Source organism: Primulina huaijiensis, chromosome 12 (assembly GCF_012295235.1).
Source record: "Primulina huaijiensis isolate GDHJ02 chromosome 12, ASM1229523v2, whole genome shotgun sequence".
NCBI classification, from domain to species: domain Eukaryota; kingdom Viridiplantae; phylum Streptophyta; class Magnoliopsida; order Lamiales; family Gesneriaceae; genus Primulina; species Primulina huaijiensis.
The window spans coordinates 1,672,956-1,697,923 of NC_133317.1; the positions used below are offsets into that span (position 1 = coordinate 1,672,956).

The 24,968-nt window shown below is 36.1% G+C and overlaps 4 protein-coding genes across 10 annotated transcripts in view; 2 read left to right on the forward strand and 2 right to left on the reverse strand.

Annotated features, from left to right (window-relative positions):
- The first annotated feature begins 233 nt into the window (after window positions 1-233).
- Window positions 234-4,208, forward strand: LOC140990472 (uncharacterized). 4 transcript variants are annotated; one of them, XM_073460177.1, is made up of 7 exons: window positions 234-363; window positions 440-1,027; window positions 1,161-1,878; window positions 1,957-2,046; window positions 2,674-2,709; window positions 2,811-3,472; window positions 3,872-4,208. In XM_073460177.1, the coding sequence occupies exons 3-6, from the start codon at window positions 1,777-1,779 to the stop codon at window positions 2,907-2,909; spliced, it is 327 nt and encodes a 108-aa protein (XP_073316278.1). In that variant the 5' UTR covers window positions 234-363; window positions 440-1,027; window positions 1,161-1,776; the 3' UTR covers window positions 2,910-3,472; window positions 3,872-4,208. The 4 variants fall into 4 exon arrangements, with proteins under 4 accessions (XP_073316278.1, XP_073316279.1, XP_073316280.1 ...); XM_073460178.1 differs by having other exon boundaries at window positions 2,820-3,472; XM_073460179.1 differs by having other exon boundaries at window positions 1,957-2,709; window positions 2,820-3,472.
- A 3,030-nt stretch (window positions 4,209-7,238) lies between these two features.
- Window positions 7,239-10,970, forward strand: LOC140990587 (auxin response factor 17-like). Its single transcript, XM_073460346.1, has 3 exons — window positions 7,239-8,276; window positions 9,300-10,052; window positions 10,302-10,970. Exons 1-2 carry the CDS (start codon window positions 7,311-7,313, stop codon window positions 9,996-9,998), a joined length of 1,665 nt encoding a protein of 554 aa, XP_073316447.1. The 5' UTR covers window positions 7,239-7,310; the 3' UTR covers window positions 9,999-10,052; window positions 10,302-10,970.
- LOC140989641 (phosphoglucan, water dikinase, chloroplastic-like) lies at window positions 10,504-14,549 on the reverse strand. Its single transcript, XM_073458944.1, is given in 18 exon segments — window positions 10,504-11,542; window positions 11,545-11,652; window positions 11,867-11,981; window positions 12,056-12,194; window positions 12,332-12,408; window positions 12,481-12,567; window positions 12,698-12,784; window positions 12,873-12,955; window positions 12,958-12,989; window positions 13,087-13,157; window positions 13,358-13,476; window positions 13,566-13,593; window positions 13,596-13,753; window positions 13,756-13,775; window positions 13,854-13,906; window positions 13,977-14,144; window positions 14,324-14,405; window positions 14,518-14,549. Coding segments are annotated over 18 exon segments (2,250 nt in total). The 3' UTR covers window positions 10,504-10,751.
- A 474-nt stretch (window positions 14,550-15,023) lies between these two features.
- The window catches only part of LOC140989223 (uncharacterized), a 30,541-nt gene continuing 20,596 nt past the window's right edge, over window positions 15,024-24,968 (reverse strand). The window contains exons 1-3 of one of the 4 annotated variants that reach the window (XM_073458369.1): window positions 15,798-16,089; window positions 15,608-15,730; window positions 15,024-15,524 (exon numbers count right to left, since the gene is read on the reverse strand). In XM_073458369.1, the coding sequence (XP_073314470.1) occupies window positions 15,228-15,524; window positions 15,608-15,730; window positions 15,798-16,052 (675 nt within the window). In that variant the 5' untranslated portion in view covers window positions 16,053-16,089 and the 3' untranslated portion in view covers window positions 15,024-15,227. Of the gene's footprint in view, window positions 15,525-15,607; window positions 15,731-15,797; window positions 16,200-24,968 lie in introns of those variants that run through there. The other 3 variants (XM_073458370.1, XM_073458374.1, XM_073458371.1) reach the window with 3 other exon arrangements.

The window sequence follows — 24,968 nt, forward strand, 5'->3', positions numbered from 1 at the left end:
GGGATGTGACGTTTTCTTATTCATATTCGACTTAAATATTAAATACATATTAAATATGTAAGACAGTGTGTTATTTTTTTTAATATTAATATATGGATGACTGATCGGGCTTCAGAATAAAAAAAGACTGAAGCAGGCTTCTAAATAACTATCATCTGGGCTTTAGTCCATTAACCTCATTACAGTGGATGGGCCCAAATAATTAAATATATATTACACAATATCTCCGGACAAATATAAAAACTAATCGAAATTGTATATTATAGACCGTTGATTAATTTTCATATTTATACAGTTTGGCGGTTTTTTTTTTGTTGCGGTTAGGGTTCTCGTCGATCCCCCTTTTCGGTTACTTTTATCCAGGTACGGATACTCAGTTTCTCCTCTGTATCTTTGTTTATTTAGAGTTTTGTTAATGTATTTTTAAATTTATGGACAGGTAAATTGGCCTTTTGCTTGTCGTTACTAGTTGGCAGACCATAGTTTGCGTGGGCAATTTTACTTAGAGGGTGTGGTTTCTTGTGCATTTGTCCCGCGTTTTACTGTGTTTAATTTGTTTGTGATGGCGTGGTGTGATATTTAAAGAGAGGGAAGGCTGCTTGGTTCTTGAGTTTCAATTATTGTTGTTGGATATTTTAATTTGGTTTGACAAAAATCTCTTTTGGCTGGTATTGTCAGACAATTGACCGGGGGTGGAGTGAAATAGAGGAAGGATTTACATCCACTCCTAAATGGAGGGGTTATGAAAATGTTAAGGGAAGGGAAATCCCCATATATGAATTAGGACACGTGCTAATTTGGCTCATGAGTGGTGGAAGTCTAGCTTTCTATTAGTTTTTAGTGTCCCATCGAGGAAAGGAATCATTTGGGTTGATAAAGGAGGTTTAATCAGTCGAGACTTCTTGTTTCTCTCTGGTTATAATATCATGTTTGGCACTGATGGAAAGAGCTGAACCTACATTAGTTCCTGAATGGTTGAGAAATACTGGAAATGTTACTGGAGGTGGTGCCTCCGTCCACCACTCAGGTATTGTTGCTTGCTAGTTTACTCATATATTGATTATCCCATTCTCTCTTTGCTTTGCATACAGAAGTCACTTTTTCTTTGCATATAGTCAGCACAATTATGACCAGTTTTTGTTTTTCGATTTTGTTGTTAGATGTTTCTTCTTCTTTGAACTCCATACGAGGTAGGCCTTTTAGGAGCAACAGCGAGAAAGGTAGGTCAGTTTTTGTGGATAGAAATGTTTCATTCAATTCTAGACGTAGTTCAAGTAGCAACGGTTCTGGGAAACATCCATATAGTAGTTTCACAAGGAGTTGCCATGATAAGAACTATTACAGAGAAAAAGAGAAATTTCTTTCCATGGACATATGGTATCATGATTCCTTAGCAAGTATATTTACTAGTAGAGTCAAGAATGGTGCCTTGAAGCGATCACGTTCATTAGTTTCAAGAAAACCTGATGAAGTGTCACCTCACAGAGCAGATGATTCAAGAGACGGTATTAACCTTTATGGCGTGCATTATGCCGGCATTAATCCTCGTTGCATTCAGAAGAATACATTTGAAAAGGACTTTCCATCTCTTGGGACTGAGGAGAAGCATGACATGACTGGAATTAGGAAAATTTTGTCTCCTGGATTAGGTTCTGCTGTACAAAATTTGCCCATTTGCAATTCGGGGTTTCTTGGTGGTGAGAAATGGACTTCTGCTTTAGCAGAGGTGCCAGCCAGTCATACCAATAATGGCACGGATCAACTCCTCAACTGGGCATGGGAACACTTGTGACTTCAGCATCAGGAGCTTCTAGCACTGCTGCTCTTAACATGGCCGAGGCATTGTCCCAGTCTCCTGCACAAGTTAACGTCTCTCAGGTTTTACAATTCAATTCATTCCTTTAAAGTTTTGGCTGGAACCAGGTCTGAATCGTACATTCTATTCCATATTTGCAGCTACCTGATAAGAGCCAAAGGCTTGAGGAATTGGCCATCAAGCAATCTAGACAATTGATTCCTATGACACCTTCAATGCCAAAATTGTTGGTAAAAGGAATTGTTGTATCGCTCAATTGTTGTTAACTGATTTTAGAATATGGTGTCGCCCTTATAAATAATTAGAATTAATGTGTGTCAATGAACCGAGATGTTCCAATATAATGTTACTAGAATTTATTACGAAGGCCAACTCTTATTCTACTCATGATTCATATTCAGTCTGCGAAAAGAGGATCATATAACTTCATATTATATCATTTCTATACATTCATTTGTGTACTTTTCTTGGAAATGAGCAATCACCTTGGCTCTCTGTTCTTTTTGGGAAAATACCAAATAATTGTACCTGATAGGAATTCCTCTTCGAGCCTTCTTTGATTATGGTTTTTTGCATGCATCATTTCATTTGTTTGTCACACCATGTCTTAGGGCCCTCAAGTGAAGCCAATATATGTGACAGTCCTAAGGAATCATTGGATATTTTGTGTGCTTTTGAGTTGGGGAACCAAATTGTAGTTTTTAATCGATTCTTATGCATACTTCTGCTATGAATGGACCTGGCCATCATAAATATAGATGAATTGAGTTGTAAACTACACGGCGTTGTGTTCGGATAATATTATATTTTAGTTTAGTCTGGCCTGGAATAATGACGGTTTCAAATGTTATTTTCAGGTTCCTAGTTCTGCGGATAAATTAAAACAACCTAAGGTTTGCACCAAAACTCATGAGTCGACTGTGGCTCAAAGGCTGTCCAGTTGCAGCCCCATTTAAATTTATCTCATCTTTCTGTTCAATCTCGTGTTGGACAGGTGTCACAGGTCAAATCTGATTCTTCAAGTACATCTCATGTTGGAAAGTACATGGTTCTCTCAAATCAGGGCGTGAGTCTGGTGTCACCACTGGGATAAAGGATGCATCTAGTCCTTGTGATTCGAATTGCAGGACACCTAATGGGCAGTTTGCTATATCTCCGTCTTCCCCAACTGCATCACTGAGTTGAAACAGTTATACTCTTTCGGTGATTGAAAACAAGACTGCCACATTATCACTTGGTTCTAGATCCATTGTTGACAAGAGACTGCCCCAATCTACGGCCAAAATCAGAAGTGAATTTTTTAATCTCATGAGGAGAAAAACCTCAGTTGCTGCTCCAGCCATTCTATCAGATTCAAGTACAGCTGTTTCACCTTTGAGTGCAGAGACGTCTGGTGTAATATTACAGGAAGATCATAATTCAGTGAGTCCTTGTGTATTTGAGAGTGATGGTTCTGTAATTTGCAATGGTGATGGGCATGACGTTCCTGGGAAGAATATCAATTTTTCTGATGTTCGAGAGAAGAGCATGTCAGGTGATGGAACGATTTATCCAGATGAAGAAGAGGCAGCATTCCTTCGTTCACTTGGTTGGGAGGAAAATGGTGGAGAAGATGAAGGCCTCACAGAGGAAGAGATCAATTCTTTTTATCAGGAGGTGAGTGGTTAATTTAGCAGTTTGCCATCTAACTGCATTAATTTTTTTTAGATGCTAGCAATTGAGCACACATGTATGCTGTGCACTAACCCTATGTTTGGAAGCAAGGATTTGGGGGATTTGGACTTGTAAATCCTGGTTTTAATAGTAGGAAATATACTTTTTGCAATTTCTCATTTTTTTGCTTGTTTGATCAGTTTAGACATGTAAAAGCATAGATTGTACACTATGAGTTTTATTTAAGTACCAATAAGGTGGCACAACGTATGACTTCCGTTAGTTTCTTGACTATCCGTATATCTAATTAAATTGTTTTCTGTTTCAAGTTTATATGGATAAAAGGCCTTGTTTCAGGTAAAGTTTGTTCCGCAGCCATCTTATTTCCTCTATTTTTCACAGTACATGAATAGAAGACCATCTTCCAAAGTGTGCCTGAATTCTATGCTGACAGAATTCCACAGTGCAACGTTAGGCATTGCTGGTTCTGACTCAAACTCCTCCAAATCTGAGTCTGAAGCTTGAGTTCTGACATCATCTGAAGGTAATTGACTCATCGATTCTGGTTGAAGGTTCTGTTTTTTCAATGATTTATAACTTAGGGATGTCTGATAATGGGGTGGTATAAATTAGAATTGATACTGGCAGAAAAGGAAGTTCTCTGTGGGGTTGTGCTTTGAAGTTAGATTACGATGCTAGGCTTCAATTTTTAACTTTACACTGGTGGTGTCACATCTTTTTGACACTCTGGATTATGAGAAAGCTGAAGAATATGAAATATGATTTAGAAGGTTCCGATCAATTTTTGCGTGAAGGAAAAAAAGGTTACTATTTTGCTTTCTGTTTGTTCCTACCTTCAAAAGTTGATTGATTTAACAATAAGACTAAATAAAAGGACTATTCATAATTGAAAAGCAGATTGTTACTTCATCAGAAAACGGCGAAATGTAATGGATGGTATTGTAATGCAAGCAAATAAACTTGCCGTGAATTCTGTTCATTTGACATATAATAATAAATTTTGCTACATTGGGCTTTAAATCTACCAGACTTTTTAAAATTCTGTTCATTTGATATATAATAATAAATTGTAACTTTATGTAACAATCAATAATTATTATTATAATGATTCTACGCTATTTAAAATCATGATTGTAGTTATAAATATTTGCAGGTTGCAAGTCCTGGATATTTTTTTAATTGCTTTAGTAAATTATCAACTTTTTTTTTAATAGACCTGAAAAACCCAACCCCAATGACCACATCTAACTACGATTAATAATTATAAATTTTCATCCATTTCCAAAATCATATTATACACTTTGTTTTTTAACATAAAAAAATTACTACATCATAAAAAGCAATTTAAAAGTGAAGCATGACCATCGTTCTCAAATTGTCGTGTAAAAAAGCCACAAAAATGGAGAAAAAAGAATCGAGAATTATATTTCTTATAACCAACATGACGGAGATAGAAATCAATTGTGATCGTTTCAAACAGTTGGCGGTGGTTCAAAATTGTTGTTTGGCATATGTTTTTGTTTAATCTGCAAAGCTTTTCAGCTCCGCCCATCCTCCTCCAAAGATTCACCTCATCACGGCCAACCACCTGGTGGTGGTGCCACCCTCTTCAGTCTTCACCACCCGCAGCGGCGGATCCTATATTCACCAACATTCGTCAACTTTACTCTTCTCTAGTTATTGACAAGCATCTCTTCTTTACTGGTTCCGTTGGAACGCGGTTTTTTCAACTCCTGGAGAAGTTGAAATGGAAAATATTCGCCAATTCTTTTTATATGTATATATATAGTAAATAAGAGGATAGAGTTGCATTTTTATTTTCTTCTTAATTAATAGACTTATCTTGGGTTATATGAATGAATAGGGTTTGGGTTGGTCAAATTTCTTTTTATTTTAAATGTTCACGACACAAAACCATACGAGAAGAAAAAATATAATTTCTGATAAATTATTAATTTATCATGTATTTATTTATTGATAGTGTTTTTTTTAGGAGAATCTATATTTATATTATAATAATAATGGAAAAGTACAAAAACGTGACATGCATCTTGTCTCTGAGCAGGTGTGGCTTACTAGTCAATTCAACTGACATGTCATTGTTGTAGAATTTTAAAATGATTTGATTTTTTAAAACGTGACATGGTTATTTATATAGAATTTAAAAATGATTTAATTTTTTTAAATAACAATTAAAAATTTATTTCTATATATTTTTTACAAGTTATTTTATTCTTTAATTACCATATGTTTCAAAAAGATTTGATGGAATATAATACATTTCATTCATTGTAAGTATAATAATTATAATAGATTTGATGGTATTCCGTTGGATCATTATGATAGTCTTTATTTTGAAAAAGGAATAAATACCACATGTCAATTTGATATTAAAATTCTTGAAAATAATTAAATATAATGAGATTGTAATAGTTTTGAGCACATGTTGATTTATCAGTGAAACAAAAACCAAAAAAATAAGTACAACGGTCTTAGTAAAATGAAAATTATATGTTTTTTTATTGCTTTTTTTAATATATGTTTGTGTCTTTTTACGATTTTAGTTTTTATTTTGTAAAATTTCATTTTTAATTTGTTATATTTTTTGACAATTTTAGTTTTTTTTCAACGTAACGCTGATGTGTTACAAATGCAGTGCTAATTCGACGTTAACATGTGTAGTTTCACATCAGTACTCTTGATTGAAAAAAAAGCTAAAATGATCAAAAATCGAAATATACATGATTAAATTGACATTTGATTTTACATATAACCAAAATAGCAAAAAAAGAGCATACAAGATTAAAAAAAAATGTTTTCTCTTATAAAACGGTGTAGAGGATGTCATATTATATTTATGAAAAAAATGTGATTTGATTTTCTGACATATGCAATATACTTTTGTAAAAGTCGAACTTTGGTGTAACTTATTTGAAAATGAGGCAAAGTAAGTTCAGTCAAGTTATATAATCGTAATACAAAGATATGATATATATCTGCTCCATTTTGTGCTACATTTTCATCAATAAGATGTTCATCAAAAAAAGATATGATATATATTGACACATAATTTTATCGTGTTTAATAATATAATTTCATATATCAATATATATCAAAAAGATAAAATATATTTGTGTAAATTAAATTATCTAATATAGTTCAGGAAGATAGGTTTTTTGAGAATATCAAACTTGTAAAACGATATTATCTGCTCCATTTTGTGCTACATTTTCTTATTACAAATATTAGATATGTATACATATCTGATTTAATTTTCATTTTATTATCTGGGAAATAAAATTATATAACATATTTTTATAACATGACATGATTACACATTTTCTTGATTTATGACATTTGTTTTAAAAAAAATATTTGAAAATTACCTTTAAAAATATATTTAATACAAAAACTAAACAAATGATAAAAAATTTAAAAAATAAATTTCAAATTCCGGATCAAATAAAATAAAATTAGTTAAGTAATTTGAAAATAATTTCAGTCGCAAATCATTAGGTGATTTGTTTCCAGTGAATAAAATACTAACGACATTCCTAAGTAGGTAGAGATGACGGAAATAAATGGACATTCGGATGGGAGTAGGTGTAGACCAAGCGCGAAGAAGCGCGTGGGAAATGGAGAAGACAGTTATGACGTCGTCTCACACATTCCCGTAATTCCCAGACAAAGGCGAGGGTGTTTTTGCAACATTTTAAATATTCATCGCTTTTGCCCACACCCGTCACTCTGCCTCTTCAGTCCCCGCCTCTATACGTAACCTATACATACACAAATACGTACACGCCTCCCACCGCCGACGATGTCTAAACCCTCCCCCGCCTCCGAGGTCGACGCTGGAGTTTGGCGCGCAATTGCCGGTGCCTCCGTCCAAATCCCCTCCCTTCACTCCTACGTCTACTACTTCCCCGAAGGCCATATCGAGCAGTGCCCTTCTCCCGCCATCGTGAATTCCAGTATTCCACTCAAGAGGCCATTGGTTTTCTGCCAAGTTCTATCTGTTCGTTTACTCGCGAGCCATATCTCCGACCAGGTATTCGCCAAAATTCTCCTCCAGCCACTTCACCCCCACGTGCAACGCGTGTCGAATCACAACGTCAACGGCGATGACCTTCAAAACGTCGTGGTTTCGTTTGCGAAGATTTTGACTCCATCGGATGCGAATAACGGCGGAGGGTTTTCGGTCCCGAGATGCTGCGCGGAATCGATTTTTCCACCACTCGACTTCGAGGCTGACCCCCCTGTCCAAAATTTGACGATGAAAGACACCAATAACAATGCATGGGAGTTTCGACACATCTATCGGGGCACACCACGCCGCCACTTGTTAACCACTGGTTGGAGCAAGTTTGTCAATGCCAAACGCCTCGTTGCCGGAGATTCCACTGTTTTTATGCGGAACGAATCCACGGCTGAGCTCTTCATTGGAGTAAGGAGAGCTGTTCGATTTGGTACCAAAAACGTGTGGACTTCTGCCGAAAACGCTGTCAATGGTAGCAAGGATGAAGCGATGGAGGCAATGGAGAATGCGGCCAAAGGAATGACATTCGAGGTGGTGTATTATCCCAGGTTTGGATTACCGGATTTTGTGGTGAGCGCGGAGAGGGTGGAAGATGCATTGCGGATTTGCTGGAGCCCGGGAATGCAGGTAAAAATGGCAGTAGAGACGGAGGATTCTTCGAGGATGACATGGTATCAGGGATCCATAACGGCTGCCGCGTCACTGGAGGCCGGGCCATGGCGCGGTTCTCCCTGGCGCATGCTTCAGGTATGATACGATGCAACTGTTCATGCATGTAGAATTTATATGACATTCTTGGGTGGATATTTATCTTGACTATGAGATTGCATAATAGTAGGTTAAAAATGTTTTTCCTTTCTGGATTCTTTTGCTATAATTTGTGAGTCGAATGAGTTTTAATGCTAGCTACAGTAAGCATTGTTTTGATGTTTAGAACAGTTCCACATCATGGATGTTGGATTTTGGATTCTGTATAGATGTGTCTTTGAATTCCGGTATTGGCTTGAGTTGATTATGGGCTGTCTGGTCGATGTTATGTTCTCTATTTTTTGTTTTTTTCCTTTTTCCCCAAATATTTTTGGTCCTAGTTCTTATCTTCTATAATAAAGTAAAAACTTTAGAAATTATATTCATGATTTGGTAAATGTGTTGAACAGATTGGAAGAAAGGTTTATAGGCTATGTGTTTCTGTTACCGATGTTATGCAATTCAAGACTGCTGCATGTTATTGCAATACATTGGATTTGTTTCATTGTTCAGAAGATGGAGGCGCACAGGCAGTGATGCAATATTCAGAGCGTTTCCTTGAAACACGGTTTTTGGTTTGTTTTGTTATGTTTGAGGCGATGGTGCCGAGTGCTTGATTTGGTTAGATGCTATATATAAGCTCTTGTATTTGGCTTTGTGGTTGTAAAGTCAAAGATGCTTTGTAAGATTTGCCCGATATGAAAATCAGTGTGTTTTGGTCTTGTGTGTTTAATTTGACTTTATGTTCAGACTAGAAGAAAATGTCGTTCTCAAATTGTCAAATGCATGTCTAGCAGTTATCATGATGGGAAATTGAGAAATTGGTAATGTATTGGAAATGCCAAGAGATCCAAACTTCGAACTTGCGTGGAATGATGTCTGCGTTTGTTTCTTCTTGCTGATGATTTTTTTTCCTGTTCTTCATCAAGTCATCCTAGTACTTTTGAATACTGCAGGAAAACGCAACATTCAAATGCTTTCTACCACCCTCTTGTTCTGAAGTTCTTTAATTTTCTCATGTAGGTCACATGGGATGAAGCTCAACATCTGCAGAACATGAACATATTGAACCCTTGGCAAATTGAATATGTTTTGCCTTTGCCACAGCTTCATTCTCCATTTCCTCATCATAAGAAATTGAAAGTTCTGCAGCATCATGGGAAGCTACCCGATGAAGGGACAGATTGTTATGTCACTATGAAAGAGATAACTAATGTAACTGCAGAGAATCTGAACTTGTCCATATTCAACCATTCTTTTTTTCCTGCCAGCATGCAGGGAGCCAGGCGAGATCAATGTAGTATATCCAGTTTGTCCAACTCCGAGAGTGATAACTCCCTCCAGATTTTCACCAACCTACTTACAAATGGTGCAGATTCAAAGTCGAAACCTGTCTCTGCAGCTCCAAACATTAAAAACTCACCTTTGGAGAACTTATCATCAAGTAGTCAGAACAGCGATCAATTATGTGGCATTGGGTCATCTGGACAGCAGGTGCGTCCTTCTTCAAGTCCAATTGGTGGTGGTTCATTTCAGTTGTTTGGAAAGCTCATCCAGATACCCAAGCCCGTGGAATGTGGTTTGAGCAATGAGGGTTGTTGCACAGATGGTGAATACCAAGGAAATAGTATTTTCAGCAACCAACCAAATTCTTCTGCTAGACAGAATAGCAGCGGAGTGTTTGTAGGCCTGATTGTCAATTCTAAAGAGCCTCAGCTTTAAAAAGAAGCATGTTCTATATCAACTACTCTCTGATGGCAATTCGAAGCTGTACAGGTAACTCCGATCCAAGGATTCCTTTTTTATACTACTAGAAGAATTCGAATAAGTTTCTTGGTAATGGTTGAGTGGAGAATACTCGATAAAAATACATGTTTCTCTCTTTGTTTTTTGCTTTGCATTCTCACGAACCTGATCTTTGATCTTGCTATGCAATCTTGATCTCGATTTTCCTTTTTCTAAAGGTGATTTTCTAATTGATGTTTTTTTATTTGATGGTTCTTTGCTTACAATTTCTGCATGCAGGTACTTGGCACAGGAATTCGACTGGAAATCTGACTCTTTCAACAGCACAATCAAATTCTTCTCTATGCTTTTTGTAAATGTTTAGGCTCGGTTACCAATACCGTGATTCAGACTTCCCCCATTAAAGATTGACATAGTTACCATTTGAATGATAATTCTCAGAGTTGTGCAAAGTTAATCAGACATTTTTATTTGAACGTGATGATTGAATATAGACATTCTATATTGCAGCGCTTATTGTGTAACGATGATCTTTAGACGTTAGTTTTCGTAACCACTACTTAAGAGGGCAAAAATTTTAAACATATCTAAGTATATATGTATCAACTATCTTAAAGGAAAAATGTATCCGTCATTCTAAAATGTAATGAACGATGGATAGTCACGAACTTTGCAGCATGTTGACATGATTTGACCAACGTGTTTCTCTTTCCAAACGCAATCACCCTTTTATCGTGGTTGAGGCCTTGACTGCACAATATATATGTCTTTTCCAACCAAACATCCTTCTACATCCTGCGGACACCCAAACTTCTGCTCCAGGAAGAGACCAATGGCACTGAGTCGCTGTCCGAGCTGTTGTCTATAACCTCTGTCCACCGTCACGGGTTTCTTGCTGTAATCAACGGTTAACTGCATCACTTCTCAGTCAGCAGGGCTGCTGCCTCCCACCACCAACTCAGAGCTGAAATTGGCGAATGCCAATGTCTGCACCACACCAACAAACTTCCCGCATGAGAGACGCCAGGGAGTTCCTCTTGTACCCGAAGCCAGAGTTTCCCCGAGACCAGGAGCAATCTCAGCCTCCACCAGACTATGATCTTTGTCTGTAGGGCTAAGAGTATGTAGCACAAAAGACAGGTCTGGAGACAACATTTCTTGGACCAGAACAGCCATCACTGCCTCAGCTTGTTGCACGCCAGCAGCTCTTCGGCTTAGAACTGCCCTGCATGTGTACAATGACGCCCAAACACGGGCGACAGCATGTCCAAATATGGTTGGATTCAAAGGGCTGATGTTCGGAATGGATTCATAAAGTCCCGCAGCTGACATTCCGGCTAAGTCCTCCACGTTCGCACTGGAACGGACTATTAAGCGTGCTGTTGTGGGGAATATTTGGGATAACCTGTCGATGATTGCTTTAGAAGGGTTTAAAGAAGATACAAGCTCCTGTAATTCGTTGCAGAGTTTGTCGAGTTCTTTGTCCATTTTTGCTGTTTCTATTATTTCAAGAAGGATCTGTAGGTGTCTAACGATCCACTGTTTTCCAGAGTCATTTCCATCGAACCAAATGGTATTACTGCTCCAGCAGGGACTTTAAACGACGCTGGAACTCCTTGTTCATTGTGCACTGTAATTTAAAGGGAACATTGCATCGTTGGTTTATCGGAGGCAATGGGATATCCAAAGGTTCAGGTGGCAAACCTAGAAATTTATTTGACTGGAGCGGTGAAACTTATTACATACGAAATTTCAATATTTTTTCACTTGATACATGCAGCTCCTTCCCGGATTTAGTTCTCGTGAAAGATGCCACTAGACCACTCAAGTACAAGTTATATAACCTTTGTTCGAATCAATTGCTAATGAAGCCAGGCTTCTACAAGCTGTAGCTTTTGCACCCGAGCTTTGTAGATCAGCATTTTCAAGCAGTATAATGCCTGCTTCAGCTGGTCGGCCCTGAATGAAGTTTTCAAGAAATCAGTGAAAACATCCCAGACAACTAATGCTGCATGTTGGACCTGATAGCTTACAAAGGACTTGATTGTTCGCAGTGAATGACTATTCTCTGTCGAGTTTCCCGTGGATGTTCGTTTTTCCAATGTGATGTTGTCATTTCTGCTATCTGATAAAGATGGGGTCAAAGTGACACTAGTTGTTGATGCCTCTAACCTGAAAAAAGACATAAAGCTGTGGAGAATAAACAAAACACAACAGAAAAAGATTGTCCAAAGGCCATGAGTGGACCAAAAATATATTAAATTGCCCGTAGAAATTAAAATTCTATTGGAATATATCCAAAATATTACTTGACAAATTTTCCATCCAGCATTTTGATATCTGCAACTTTCTCATCATCTTCACATGTAACAAATACAACCTTTTCCTGCAGTTAAAGAACCAACTTTGAATGCCATTCTCATTGAAAAAACACAAAAAACTGATGGCCCAGACTTACTTGTCGAGCCCAAACACCAAGATGAGAGAGATGAGGCAGCTCCTGCATCAGTATGACACCAGCAACATTTGCCCCGACAGATGTAACCTATCAAATTGGTCGCCAGCAAAACTTAATCTTAAATGTAACAGTGATCTTTTTTTTCCCTAAACCAAAAATGTAACAGTAATCTATCTGAACATCATCTTGATATTTGTTTTTTTAACAATTAATTTACCTCTTCATCTCCATCAGCTTTGTTAACCACAAGAATAACTGGTCCTCTTACAGTCGATGGAACTGATCCTGGTTCAATATTCTCCAACTGAGATGCAGTTTAACGATATGTAAGTCCTAACAATCACATGTGCACGTATACTCTGGAGTGCATTTTTAGGCATGAGATATAGTACCTGGACAAGAGTTCCAAATGCATCTCCAGGAACAAGAATATCCCAGCCCTCAGAACCAAGAACCTTTCTTACAGCCTTCAAAGAAGACTGCAGAATTTCGAAACCTGAAATATCACACTATTTTCCACTGAAAATTAGATGGCTTTGCTTACTGTGTGGGGTTTCTTTTAGAGGACGGGAATGTGTTAAACTGCTCTCAGTTTGAGAATTGTACCCTGCACGAATTTCGGCTTCGGCGTATGTCCTCACAGTATATTCAGGAATCCCTAATGCTTTTCCTAGTATCTGCAAGAACCAAGAGTCATATATACAGTAGAACCCGAATTTTAGAAGGCAAGCAAGGGTTGAAGATTTGAAACCAGGAATATATTTGTTATTAGATTCACGGCATCAAAACATATATATTCAAATGAATTATATGGAATTATTTGCTAAATAGAAACAAGGATTATTAGTGCTCATGAGATGCCAAAACATTCATTTACCTGCACATTTTGAGGGAATATTTTAAGAAGTTCCTCGGAATATTCTTCAGTCAATCTCTTAGCTCTGTCAAGCGTAGCTTTAAGCCTCAATCCCCATATTCTCTTCCCATCCTCAATGCCTTATACGGTTACCATGATCAATGGCAGAGAAAATTGGTATGGTTAAAAACAAACAAATATTATGAACTCTTTTGAAGAAACAAGATACCATCGTTTTCCGAAAGGAGCGTCTCTTTTGCCATGCCAGAAGTTCATTTCCGATGGCAATGCATTCTTCAGGCTTCCAGCCAGATAAGCCAACCTGATGGATACTGATGACTACGGCGCCAATTGGATCAGTCCAAGAATTAGCATTATTCTGCTCTATGTTTTCCGCAAGCCAAATGGCTCCCCCCTAGCTTCAAGTGCATTTAGAAACCTATCAAACAGCCAGACACAGTAAATAATTATTCCAACTTAACATTCTTAATATTTATTTGAAAATGCAGTGGTCTACCTGCTAACAAGGATAAAGGCATAATCTTCGAGTCCAATCTCACAAAGACGCCACTGCAATGTGCAAACACATCTATTAGCATCCCCATCGGATATTATTGAGAAATAACTAAGTTAAATTTGCCTTTTGGCGCATTGCTATTGCTGCATCAGGAGCATCATTTCGAAGACCACTTTCGAGACCCTTTATGATTTCTTCGCGAAGATTGTCCATAGCTTGTATCGTTTTCATCAACACACTTATCCATCCATTTTCTGCAATATTATCACTTCCTTCCATATTATCCAAAACCTGAAAAAATGTTCTCTTAAAATGAGGTGTGAATGAACATACCTAAAGCAACAAATCAAAAGATGTTAATAATGAGACTGATAATTAATAAATAACTTTGGCATAACACATTTAACACATCAATGTTAGTTCCGGGGAACTATCAAACTATAATAATATAAATCGCTGAGAAGAAATACCTTTTTTGACTCTAGAAACAAAGGTAAAGCTGCTGAGCTCTGATCCAATGAATCTCTTATTGATTCCAGCTGTTCTTCAAGACTTCAATGAAATGAATCACACCTCATCATCTGGAATCTCTTCAAATGATGGAGAAGAACTATAGTATTTGTTTTAGTGAACAGCTTCGTAGATACGAAGTTCATAGAGATACCGAGATTCTATGCTACTTCTGCTAGTTTCCATCATATACACTTTTTTTTCAAAACAAAATTCTTCTGAATATAATTAATTATATTGGTTTATTTCATGTGCGAAATTATGTTGGTTTCCTTTTGCATTTATGTCGAATCTCTCCTATATATTAAATTATATTACTTGTATTTCAACGAGCGTATGTACTAAGCATCCATTTATATTATACAAGAAACGACATTAAATCTAAGCCACAGCGGAACCCTCTTAAATGGCATCACAAATGTGTACAATTTATTATATTTATTAAGAAAGACAGGCAGCGAACAATTAATCTCGAGTGTTATTAATACTAGCTATTGACGCATACACGTTAGATTACAAAAGTATTTTCTTTCTTTCATGATTTCATTAGGCATTATTCCACCAAATTATTAGTTGGCACTCAAGTGTCTTAAGGAATGATGATAAATTCTATTTATAGTTATTCGTAATGCAGAAAACAACTGCTTGAACGTAAATCCAAAAAACAATTGCTTCAATTCAAGCAATTGAGCTTTGGCTTCTGAATTATAGCATATCGTTTCCTCACACACATATAGTTGCATGAGAAAAACACCCGAGGAGCAGTCTCTTGGTTACACTCCTTTATATATGTATTCTAAAGAGTTAGTACAGGGTATTCTCTATGGCATTAGCATTACTACAAAATAGTGAGGTCGAAAATCATCAAGCCGTTGTTCCTTGCTGATTGCTTGCACTCGCTTCGGATTGAGTAGCTTCCTCATGATGAGGAATTGGATCCATAAGTATCACGAAACCAGTAAAAATATAATCGCAATCCAACGGGATGACTGCGAAACCTGATAATCCAAAACTTGTGCCATAACTGTTCTGAACAACTACGTAATTCTCCACCGTGTTATGTTTTTTGATTTTTAAAGATCCAACAATTAGGACGGCGTGGAAGCAGTCAAAGGAATTTTTAGTTTGTTTTTCTTCCAAGGTCGGGCCATCATATACTGCCTACACATCATAATTATTCACAAGTTAAACAAGTAAATGTAATTTATTGTCAACATTATCCAAAATAAAAGATAAATTAATACCTTTCCAAGATGTTTGAAGCTGTTGTAAGGTCTCAAAACAGCAATAATAGGTTTATGCTTAGCATACCACATTACATCTTTGGACGGTATTATTTTGAATGAGTTGATCTTATGTCTCTTTTCCTGTAGGGAAAAAATATTATTATTAAATAAATGACTTTATTATAACAAAATTACATTAACATATTACCTTTTCATCAAAATGTGGCAATCCATCTCTCTTCCTTGGATTAGTGCATGCTGACGTTGATTTTAATCCATAATCGATGATAAAAGATAGGATATAAGCCAACTTAGTTCCATGATCACAATCCAAGTCTTTTTTTAAGAATTCAACCTCGGTTGGATTTGAGCATGCCATGTGAACATTTTCCACTAGATCTTGCACATCAAAGTAATAAGATTCCGAGCCGTCAATAGTAATCCCGCATTGCCGAAACACCATCTCTACTGATGCAAGCGCTGAGATACGTCCGCAAACGTACATCATTTTTTGATCGCGGACCGGGATAGAAAACCGGTTGAGAAATCGAATTCTAAAACTTCAAAGTTCTCTTCCTCTAGTTTCAACAGCAGCCTGGAGCCCAAATAACTATCAACCAAAACAGAAACTGATGTTAAAAAACGACCAAAAAAGACGGGCAATACCGCACTCAAGAAGTTTCAATAAAACACTCAAGAAATTTCAATGAAACAAATTTTCAGAGATATAGCAGCGAACATCCCCCTCAAGCTGCAAGCAAGTATGTTGATCATACCAAGCTTGGACATAAGAAAGTGATGCTGATCCGAACCCAAAGCCTTGGTTAAGATGTCTGCGGGCTGACAATGAGTGGAAACATGAGCCGTAGCAGGTTCACAAATTTTTTCTCAAATAAATTGAATCAATTTCAATGTGTTTGGTATGCTAATGATATAATGGATTTGCGGCAATATGTAAAGTGGCCTGATTATCACGACGAGTTGGTGTTTGCTTGGGAAAACGTCCCCCATATCTGTAAGAACACCACACAACCAAATAATTTCACAAGCAACAGAGGCCATCGATGGTTGCTCCGCTTCGGCGGAAGATCTAGTAACAGTGCGTTGCTTCTTAGATTTCCAAGAAACCAAAGAAGATCCAAGATTAATAACATAACCTGTAATGGACTTGCGGCTCATAGGGCACGATGCCCGGTCAGAATCAGAGTATGCATACAATTGAAGACAATGTTAAAAAAATACAAGTAGTTGATGTAAGCGAAAAAAAAAAACAAACGGAAGGAAAACTACAGCGGTATCAGCTATTCCGCACTCAAATTATTGATGTAACCAAAATGTATTCTAACTAATGATGGAGAAATTTCAATGAAACCTACAGAATTTTTAGAGACAAAATCAATAACTTGAAATGTGGGTTTCTAATCGTTCCAGAGTTTCGAGAAAATTCAATATAATCTCAATACAACAGTAGAAAAGGGAAAACCAGCAATCACGTATCAAGAACTGCACCTGAATTGTGGTATCCACATTGTTCAAGATTTCTTCAAATACCTAAATTTGAAAAAACAAGTTTCTGCTTCAAAGCAACTTTCAAATGCCTGGGAAAAAAATTCCTGCGGGTTGCATTCTGGAGCAGAATATTTGAAATTTGCTTTTTACTTCTCCAGTCACTATTTATATTTTTCCGCGCGGATGTCATTCGGGTTCCATAACGTTACCCGACCCGACCCATCGGGATCGGGATTATTAGTAAAGAACGGATTAAATCTGATCTTGTCTTTGTTTTGGAATGGCTAAAATATAGAAAAAACCATCATTTGCAATTTGAGTTTATTTTTAAAATGGTGATTATATTTATTTAAGGTATCGAAAATATTTGAAATACTTTATATTTATGTGTTAATTTAGTTTTAGATTTAAAACTATTTATTATGTTTTTAGAAAATAATTAATAGTTGATAATTGTTCTCGAACACCTATTGATGTGATTTTAGATTTTGGACTAAATTTAGATAATTTTATATATGAGTGAATGTGCGATAATAAATTTTTTTCAGTGTAGAAATTTACGAATTAATGGGGGTATTTTTTAAAATGGGTAATTTGTAAATAAATTTCCAAACACAACTTCAACTTTATCCTAACTCCCTACGCCCAAAAAACTTTGTTTAAATCCCCCAAACTATTAAAAAAAACAATATTACCCTTATATGTGTTCACCCACCATAATCTGGTCCTCTTCACAAGAACCACCAAGAAAAAATGTGGGATATCAGAATATAAATATGAGAGATTCCCAACCAGACTTTTACACTAGTGGAGACTCACGCCCAGCAGGAACAAGGTAAATGAAGAGTCAAATTCCTTTGCACCAAACACCTTATGAGAAATCTGTTTTAGAACCTATACATCCTTGTGGGGTTATGCTTAACCTAGATGTATTAGACTTCAAAAACAGAGAAGATCTTATAGATGATTGGACATCTGTTATGAGAATCGCAGCAGGAACACTTGATCTCAACAGAGAAAGATTCATTAAACTTCTAGAAATGAGTCATATGGGATAAGTTAAAATTTCTTGGGACATAACTTCTGTAGAAACTAAAGAATCAATCCTAGCCGGAGAATCTCTTAGTGAGATAGCCAGAAGAATGGCTATCCTTTTTAAAGTACAATTTATAGGAGTAGACTATTTTAACAGTCAAGATACAGAGAAGAAAAAGAAATATACTCAAGCTCTGTATAGTCTTGAATTACATGATATATGTTTAGCGGATGAATATATTATATTATTCACTAAATATAGATAGAATTCAAGGGTCGAAGAAGATATAGCAATGCAACTTTTCTTCGCCAAAATACCAAGTCCATGGAGATAAATGCTAATAAGGGAATATGTCCCTGGTAATCCAGAACATTGACACAAAGAGCCTCTTTTCTCAAAGGAACATTGGCAGAATAATGTCATTTGGCAGCATTATAAAAGAATTACAAATGCTTAAGGGTATTAACAGACGTACTCCTTTATGCTGCAAAGAAAATGATCTTCCAACAATTATTGGAAGCAAACCACAAAAGCAGAAGAGTAAGAGTTTTAGATCTCATCCTTATGCCAAAAGTGGAAGAAGTTCTTGGAAACCAAGAACAGTTTGGTCCAGACAAAATGCCAGATCTTATAAATCTGGGCAAAGGTGTGGACCAACAAGAAGTAGGATATCATCTCAGGCATCGAGTACATCTCGAAGCAAAGGAAGAACACCTACAAACAAAACTTTCAGAAGATCTCACACTCAAGCTAATGAAAATTTTAAGGATTGTAACTGCTGGACATCTAGAGCAAGAGGTCATATATCAACAAACTGTCCAAAAAATGAAAAAAGAGGTATTAAATGCTTCGATCCAACCCTGGATATTGAAGATGTAGTTTATTATCAAGATCTTATTCAAGTATACCGATTTGAGGACATTGCCTTAGACGAAAGTATATATGAAGAATAGGAAGTCTTAAGTCAGGAAGAATCTGATGGAACTTAATCGGAATCTGACTGAAAACGAGGTGTTTCGGCATGAGACACATGAAGATTTGTCTTGTTTCTTTAGCCAGACAACAATATCCAATAACATGGTTCAGAGGATCATGAAAGAAAATCCTAGTCTTCAAAGATATCAAGGATTCTCTGCAGGACATATAGAAAAATTCTTAGAAAGTCTTGGCCTAAGAAACAGAAAGCATAATCTAATTTATAAAGTTTTCTGAGGGGAAATGACAATTCCTATAAAACTTACATGAAATAGAATGGAGATGCAGTTAATTCCTTCCGAAGAGATTAAGGAGGAATTACAAAAACTCAAGATAGAAGTAGCACGAACCATCTCCTGGATTCATATCAGAGCAATCCAGATTATGATAAAAGCTACTTTTAAACAAAGAATATATTCACCTATTGATATCGCCATATGCGATAAACGAATGGGTAATCTTTAAAATTCAGCACTGGGAACGATTTCAGGAAATCTCTGTGCATGAAAAATTGTATGAATAATTTATTCAAGAATTGCCTACAACCTGGCAGATCGAGATTTCAGTCGAGCTTTGACGTTGCATCAGAACTTCAAAGAAAAAAAGCTGATGAAAGAGGGTAATAGACCATATTCTATTACCTATCAGATTTCATATGCTCTATCTAATACACATCATTTAGAATTGTTTATTTGAAATGAGTTCATTGAAATCCCTGAGATATTTGGAAACATTGCCCGGGAAATTTATCCAGAAAGAGTTGAGTTTCCGTTAATACATGAAATAGATATCCAAATACAAGACAAACCGATTCTATAAAGGAATCAAACTCTTAGATTGGAATCAAGAAGACTATTTTTTCAGGGAGATAGAATTACAAGTTACAGGTGAGGAAAAGCACATGTCCAAGAAACCCAACAGGATTCATAAAGCTTTTCGACAATAGAAAAGCTTAGATGTCTAGGAGGGTGGAAGGAAGTTGAAATAGTATTTGATATTACGAAACAAAGGAATCAATTCCCTTGTAATATCATATACTATTTAGAACAACCTATGATAAGAACTAACAAAGGAATTATCAATATCGAAGAATTGGAAGTTCATATCAAAGGAATTCCAGTAAAAGAACCAGATCGATTGGTTCTTGGGTTAGAGTTTCTTGAGGAACATAAACCGAATACAGAATGAAATTTATGGCTGAGGATAAAATGTGAAAAATTCAATGACCACACGCCCATTCTAGATATGCATTCCAGTAGAAAAGTTATATGAACAATATAAGGCAGAATATTTTGCTGCTTATATTAATTCAGGCGCTGGAATCTATACAGCAAAAAGAGGAGATTTTCCAAATAATTTGGAAGAAGAATTATCAAAGATTGCTGGAAGATATTTCTCCAAAAGAATCTTAATTTTATGTAAAAAGATTAAGATGGCCGAAATAGTGATCGGAGGTGCTGGACAAACGCCTTGGTATAAGGTAAAAACACCATCGATTTATTTTCATGATACGGGAGCTGACATTCTGTTAGGAAATAATTTTCTACAAATGTTTAAGTCTTTCACACAAGAAAATGAGACTAGACGATTTGTGTTCACAACACCTTGTGGTCACAAAATCATACTTCAACGATTAAGAGAGACATTTTAAAGAAAATTGTAAATTCAGTTTCGCAGCAAGCGTGGTGATGAAGGAAAACTTCTGAACCAAAAAATGAAATATTCTAGAAGATTTGGAGAAGCAATGCTCCAATTAAGAGCAGATAAGCAGCTCCAACCAGAAGAAATAGAATGCCTTAAGATAGCTCTACACCAAAACGAAGTGGATTTTGAATCAAAAGTATCTTTAGAAGATGTCAAGAAAAGGATCAAAGAAAATTACAATGAAGATCCCTTGGCATGGTGGGATAAAAATCAACTCAAATTCTGTCTTAAAATCAAAGAAGGAAAAGAGTATAAATTTGTCCGATGCAAGCCTATTCAAATGAACATAATTGATCAAAGGGATATGCAGATTATAATCAAAGAACATTTGGATCTTGGTTTAATCAAAGTAGGAATTTCACCATACAACAGTCCAGGATTTCTTACAAGAAATCCTGAAGAGATAAAAAGGAACAAACCCGGATTAGTCATTAATTACAAAGAAATTAATAAAATTCTGGAGTTTGATGGGTATTTTATACCTAGTAGAGAACATTTGATTAGTTGCATACGCAATGCGAAGATATTCTCGTAATTTGATTGTAAGCCTGGATTTTATCAAATTCGGATACATGAAGAAAGCAAAAAATTTACATCTTTCTCTATACCACGAGGACAATATATTTGGGAAGTATTACCAATGAGATTTGGATAATTCACCCTAGATATTTCAAAGGAAAACGGATAATCTATTTAAAGATTATTTCAAATTTATGTTTGTCTATATTGATGATGTTTTAATCACATCTAAAAATATGGAGGAACATATCAAGCATTTAGATATTTTCTCTAAAGTTTGTAAAAAAGAAGGATTGGTTTTATCTGAAAAGAAAGCAGTCATTGCCACAAGAAAGATTGAATTCTTCGGAATAGAAATCGATAGGTCTGGAATAATTTTGCAGGATCATATAGTAGAAAAGGTGCAAAATTTTCCAAACGAGCTAAAGGAAAATAAATAACTTCAAAGTTTTCTAGGAGTTGTTAATTTCGCTGGGATGTTTATTAAAAACCTAGCAAAACACAGAAAAGTGTTCAGTCCATTACTAAAAAAAGAAGCGAAATTTATATGGACAAAAGAACACATACATGGACTTAGTCAACTCAAAGAGATTCGTAAAAATCTTTCGAAAAATGGCTATTCCCCAGGATGAAGATGATCTGGTACTATATACAGATGCCAGTGATTGGTGGGCAGCAGTTTTAATCAAGCTCACATCAGAAGGAGAACAGCCATGCAGATATTGCAGTTGACTTTTCTCATATGCAGAAACCGTAAGATGACATATCAACGAAAAAGAATTCTATGTAGTAAAAAGAGCTTTTGAAAAATGGCTATTATTTTTATTTGCAAAGAAATTTACTTTAAAAGTTGATAATACACAGGTAAAAGCTTTTTTGAGGAATAGAATAGAATCTAAACTCGATAATGCCAGATTATTAAGATGACAAGCGTTATATCAAAATTATATTTTTGATATTGTGATTATTAAATCTCATGAAAATAGTATTGCAGATTTTTTAACAAGAGATGGACAACATTGATATCAATGTCATCATAAAAATGCAGAGGCATTTGAGAGAACACCTTGAAATGCTTCAAAACGAGTTTAACAAGCTGGTCTTAAACGCAGAAGTTGCGGGAAGGTTATAACAAGCCGATAATATAATTGTCTCTGATCGAATCAGAGGATGTTTACAGACTTATACTTAGCTATGGTCTGTAATGCAAAAGCTATACTCCAAGGCATTGAGAAGCCACTGATTTTCCAAATGGAGAGTTTTCGAGTACATGAATTTATACCTGGAGCAGGAGATTCAAATATCCCTAGCACAAGTGTTAAGTCGGGATCATCTCCAGATGAGTCGGCTGAAACAAAAATTGAAACTCCAGATTTAAATCTCGAGTCTTCAAATCAACCCTTCACCTCGGGGATCGAATAGAGATAGATCAACCTTAGACCTAATACAGACAAGGGAAAATTTAAGGTTGATAATAATGAAGTTACAATTTCTTAATTTCAGATTTATCAACAAATGTGGGAGAAATTAAAAACAAGAGTAGGCATTAACCTCGCCACAATCAGGATTGATGTTTCGAGAAAATATCCTAGGGTATGGATGAAACCAAATTCATATCCAAAAGAAGTAAAAGCCTGGTATGAATTCGGGGCTCTTGCTTCGGTTTATACTACATCACCTAGCTTCCCTGAAATTTCAAGACTACTTAAATGGATTCAAGAAGCGGTTCATGAAACATGGGCAAATAACGACTATTTGTCCAGAGTAGATATTATCGAGTTATACTTCTTTAGTACAGCACTAGAACCAGCAGGAAAAGGCTTTCACGAAGCCTTTCATTTCATCAAGTTAAGGAGGCCAGATATGAATGTTCAAAAATTCATCAAAGATCATCCGACATAAGAAACAACCCTTGTTGCTTCAATAACTGAAGACGACATTTCTACCAGAAGAGCATGGGGTCTATGACTCTGTCTAACCGAGATGGACAAAGTCAAGTTTTCGTTTAAATTTTATCATAATTCGGTAAACGAATAATTACTGTTAAATACAATGACAGGAAAACAACAAGTTTTGCAGAAGATTTATTTGAAAAGAAAAGAAATCTTTTGTGGAATAGCAAACTGCCAAGGAGTAAAGAAACTCGTCGAAAATTTTGCAACATGACTAATGTGGGAAGATGGTCAGAATAGATCTGCCCAGAATGTCCAAATCAAAAGGAGCCAGAATTTGGCAAGGGCTTCAAACCTCGGTCAGATAGGAAGCATCTTGCAGGACCAAGTAGTGAAAGACCGCAACCACGTTTTCCTCAGGGACACCAAAGTTTAAGATTCCCCGACAAAAATAATTGGACATATGACTACCATCACTTTTCCTTGGGGATAACAAAAGTTAAAGATTCCCCGACAAGAGTTAGTGGGCCCAAATACACCTATAAATAAAGAGTAAATGAGAACAAGAAAAACACACAAGATTTAAAACGAAGTTTGGAACCAAAGAAAATGTATTATACATGTCTTAAGGTTTCCAAAAGACGGATTAAAGTAGTAAGAAAGCAGCTGGTGATTTTCAAAGATCTCTACAAACTATTAAAAGAAGCAGGGAATGATATCTCAGCTGATATGATACAGACACATATCTACTGTTTATGCCAGAAGATAAAAGCGGAAGAACAAGCTATTTCTATATTAATGATCTAGAAAAAGACAACTCAAGAAAAGTGGAAGGATCATTCAACCACCCACTCAACCCACTCAAGAGATAATGTCAAACACAGCTGTAAGACATTAAAGAAAAGCTAAGGCAAGTCTTGAAGTCCGGAATTCATATCCACAAAGGACTTCTATAAATACCAAGACAGAAGGAAGATGAAGGCATCACTCAACCTGAAGATGAAGACATCACTCAACCTCTTCATTTTCTTTCAAAACATTGTAATATTTTCTTTCTAGTTTATGTGCGTTTTTACTTCGTCTACTATAAGTAGCTAAACAAATTTCTCCTCCTCTACAGCTCCTCTACAGGAGATTACTATGTAATAATAGTTTGTATGTTTAAATAAAAAGACCAAGGCTTTTCTCTCTCTCATGTATTAGTTTCAAATCGAACTACTTTACTATACACCCTGAGGTAGGAAACGAAACAGGATTGTGCTAAGTGTTGTTGAAGGAATCTGCGTCAGAAACCATCGGTTGCGATTGTGTGGTTGGGCTGTGAGAAGCAGTCTGTAAAACTCGATGGATACAACCCGATGACACTCTGGTCAAAGAGGTAAACTGTTCAATTTATCATACGGAACGATGATGGGCCATTAAAAAAAAATCGATCATTTGAGCATGATATATAGTCTGGAAACCTTGCGTAGCTGTATGTCTTGAGACTATATGTCTTTAAGAACATTCTCGATAGATATAACAATATCACATATCATAAAATGAAGATAAGGGTATTATTGAGAATTTTAAAAGAATGAGGAGTAATTTTAAAAGTTTTGTATGGGAGGGAAGTAAAGAGAAAGTTCAAAAGAGTTTAGATATTTTTTACAAAGTTGCGCTTTTAAAAACAACATTAATGTCAAATGGTGCGACGATCTCTCGTTTAATTAATAGTGTGTCTGTCTATCTATCTATATATATA

What these genes read in the sequence shown, in the direction of transcription:
- LOC140990587 (XM_073460346.1), top strand. Translation starts at nt 7,311, where the DNA reads ATGTCTAAACCCTCCCCCGCCTCCGAGGTCGACGCTGGAGTTTGGCGC. An exon ending in CTCCCTGGCGCATGCTTCAG is followed by an intron (nt 8,277 to 9,299) that starts GTATGATACGAT and finishes TTTCTCATGTAG; the next exon opens with GTCACATGGGATGAAGCTCA.
- LOC140990472 (XM_073460179.1), top strand. Translation starts at nt 940, where the DNA reads ATGGAAAGAGCTGAACCTACATTAGTTCCTGAATGGTTGAGAAATACT. An exon ending in TGCCTCCGTCCACCACTCAG is followed by an intron (nt 1,028 to 1,160) that starts GTATTGTTGCTT and finishes TTTTGTTGTTAG; the next exon opens with ATGTTTCTTCTTCTTTGAAC.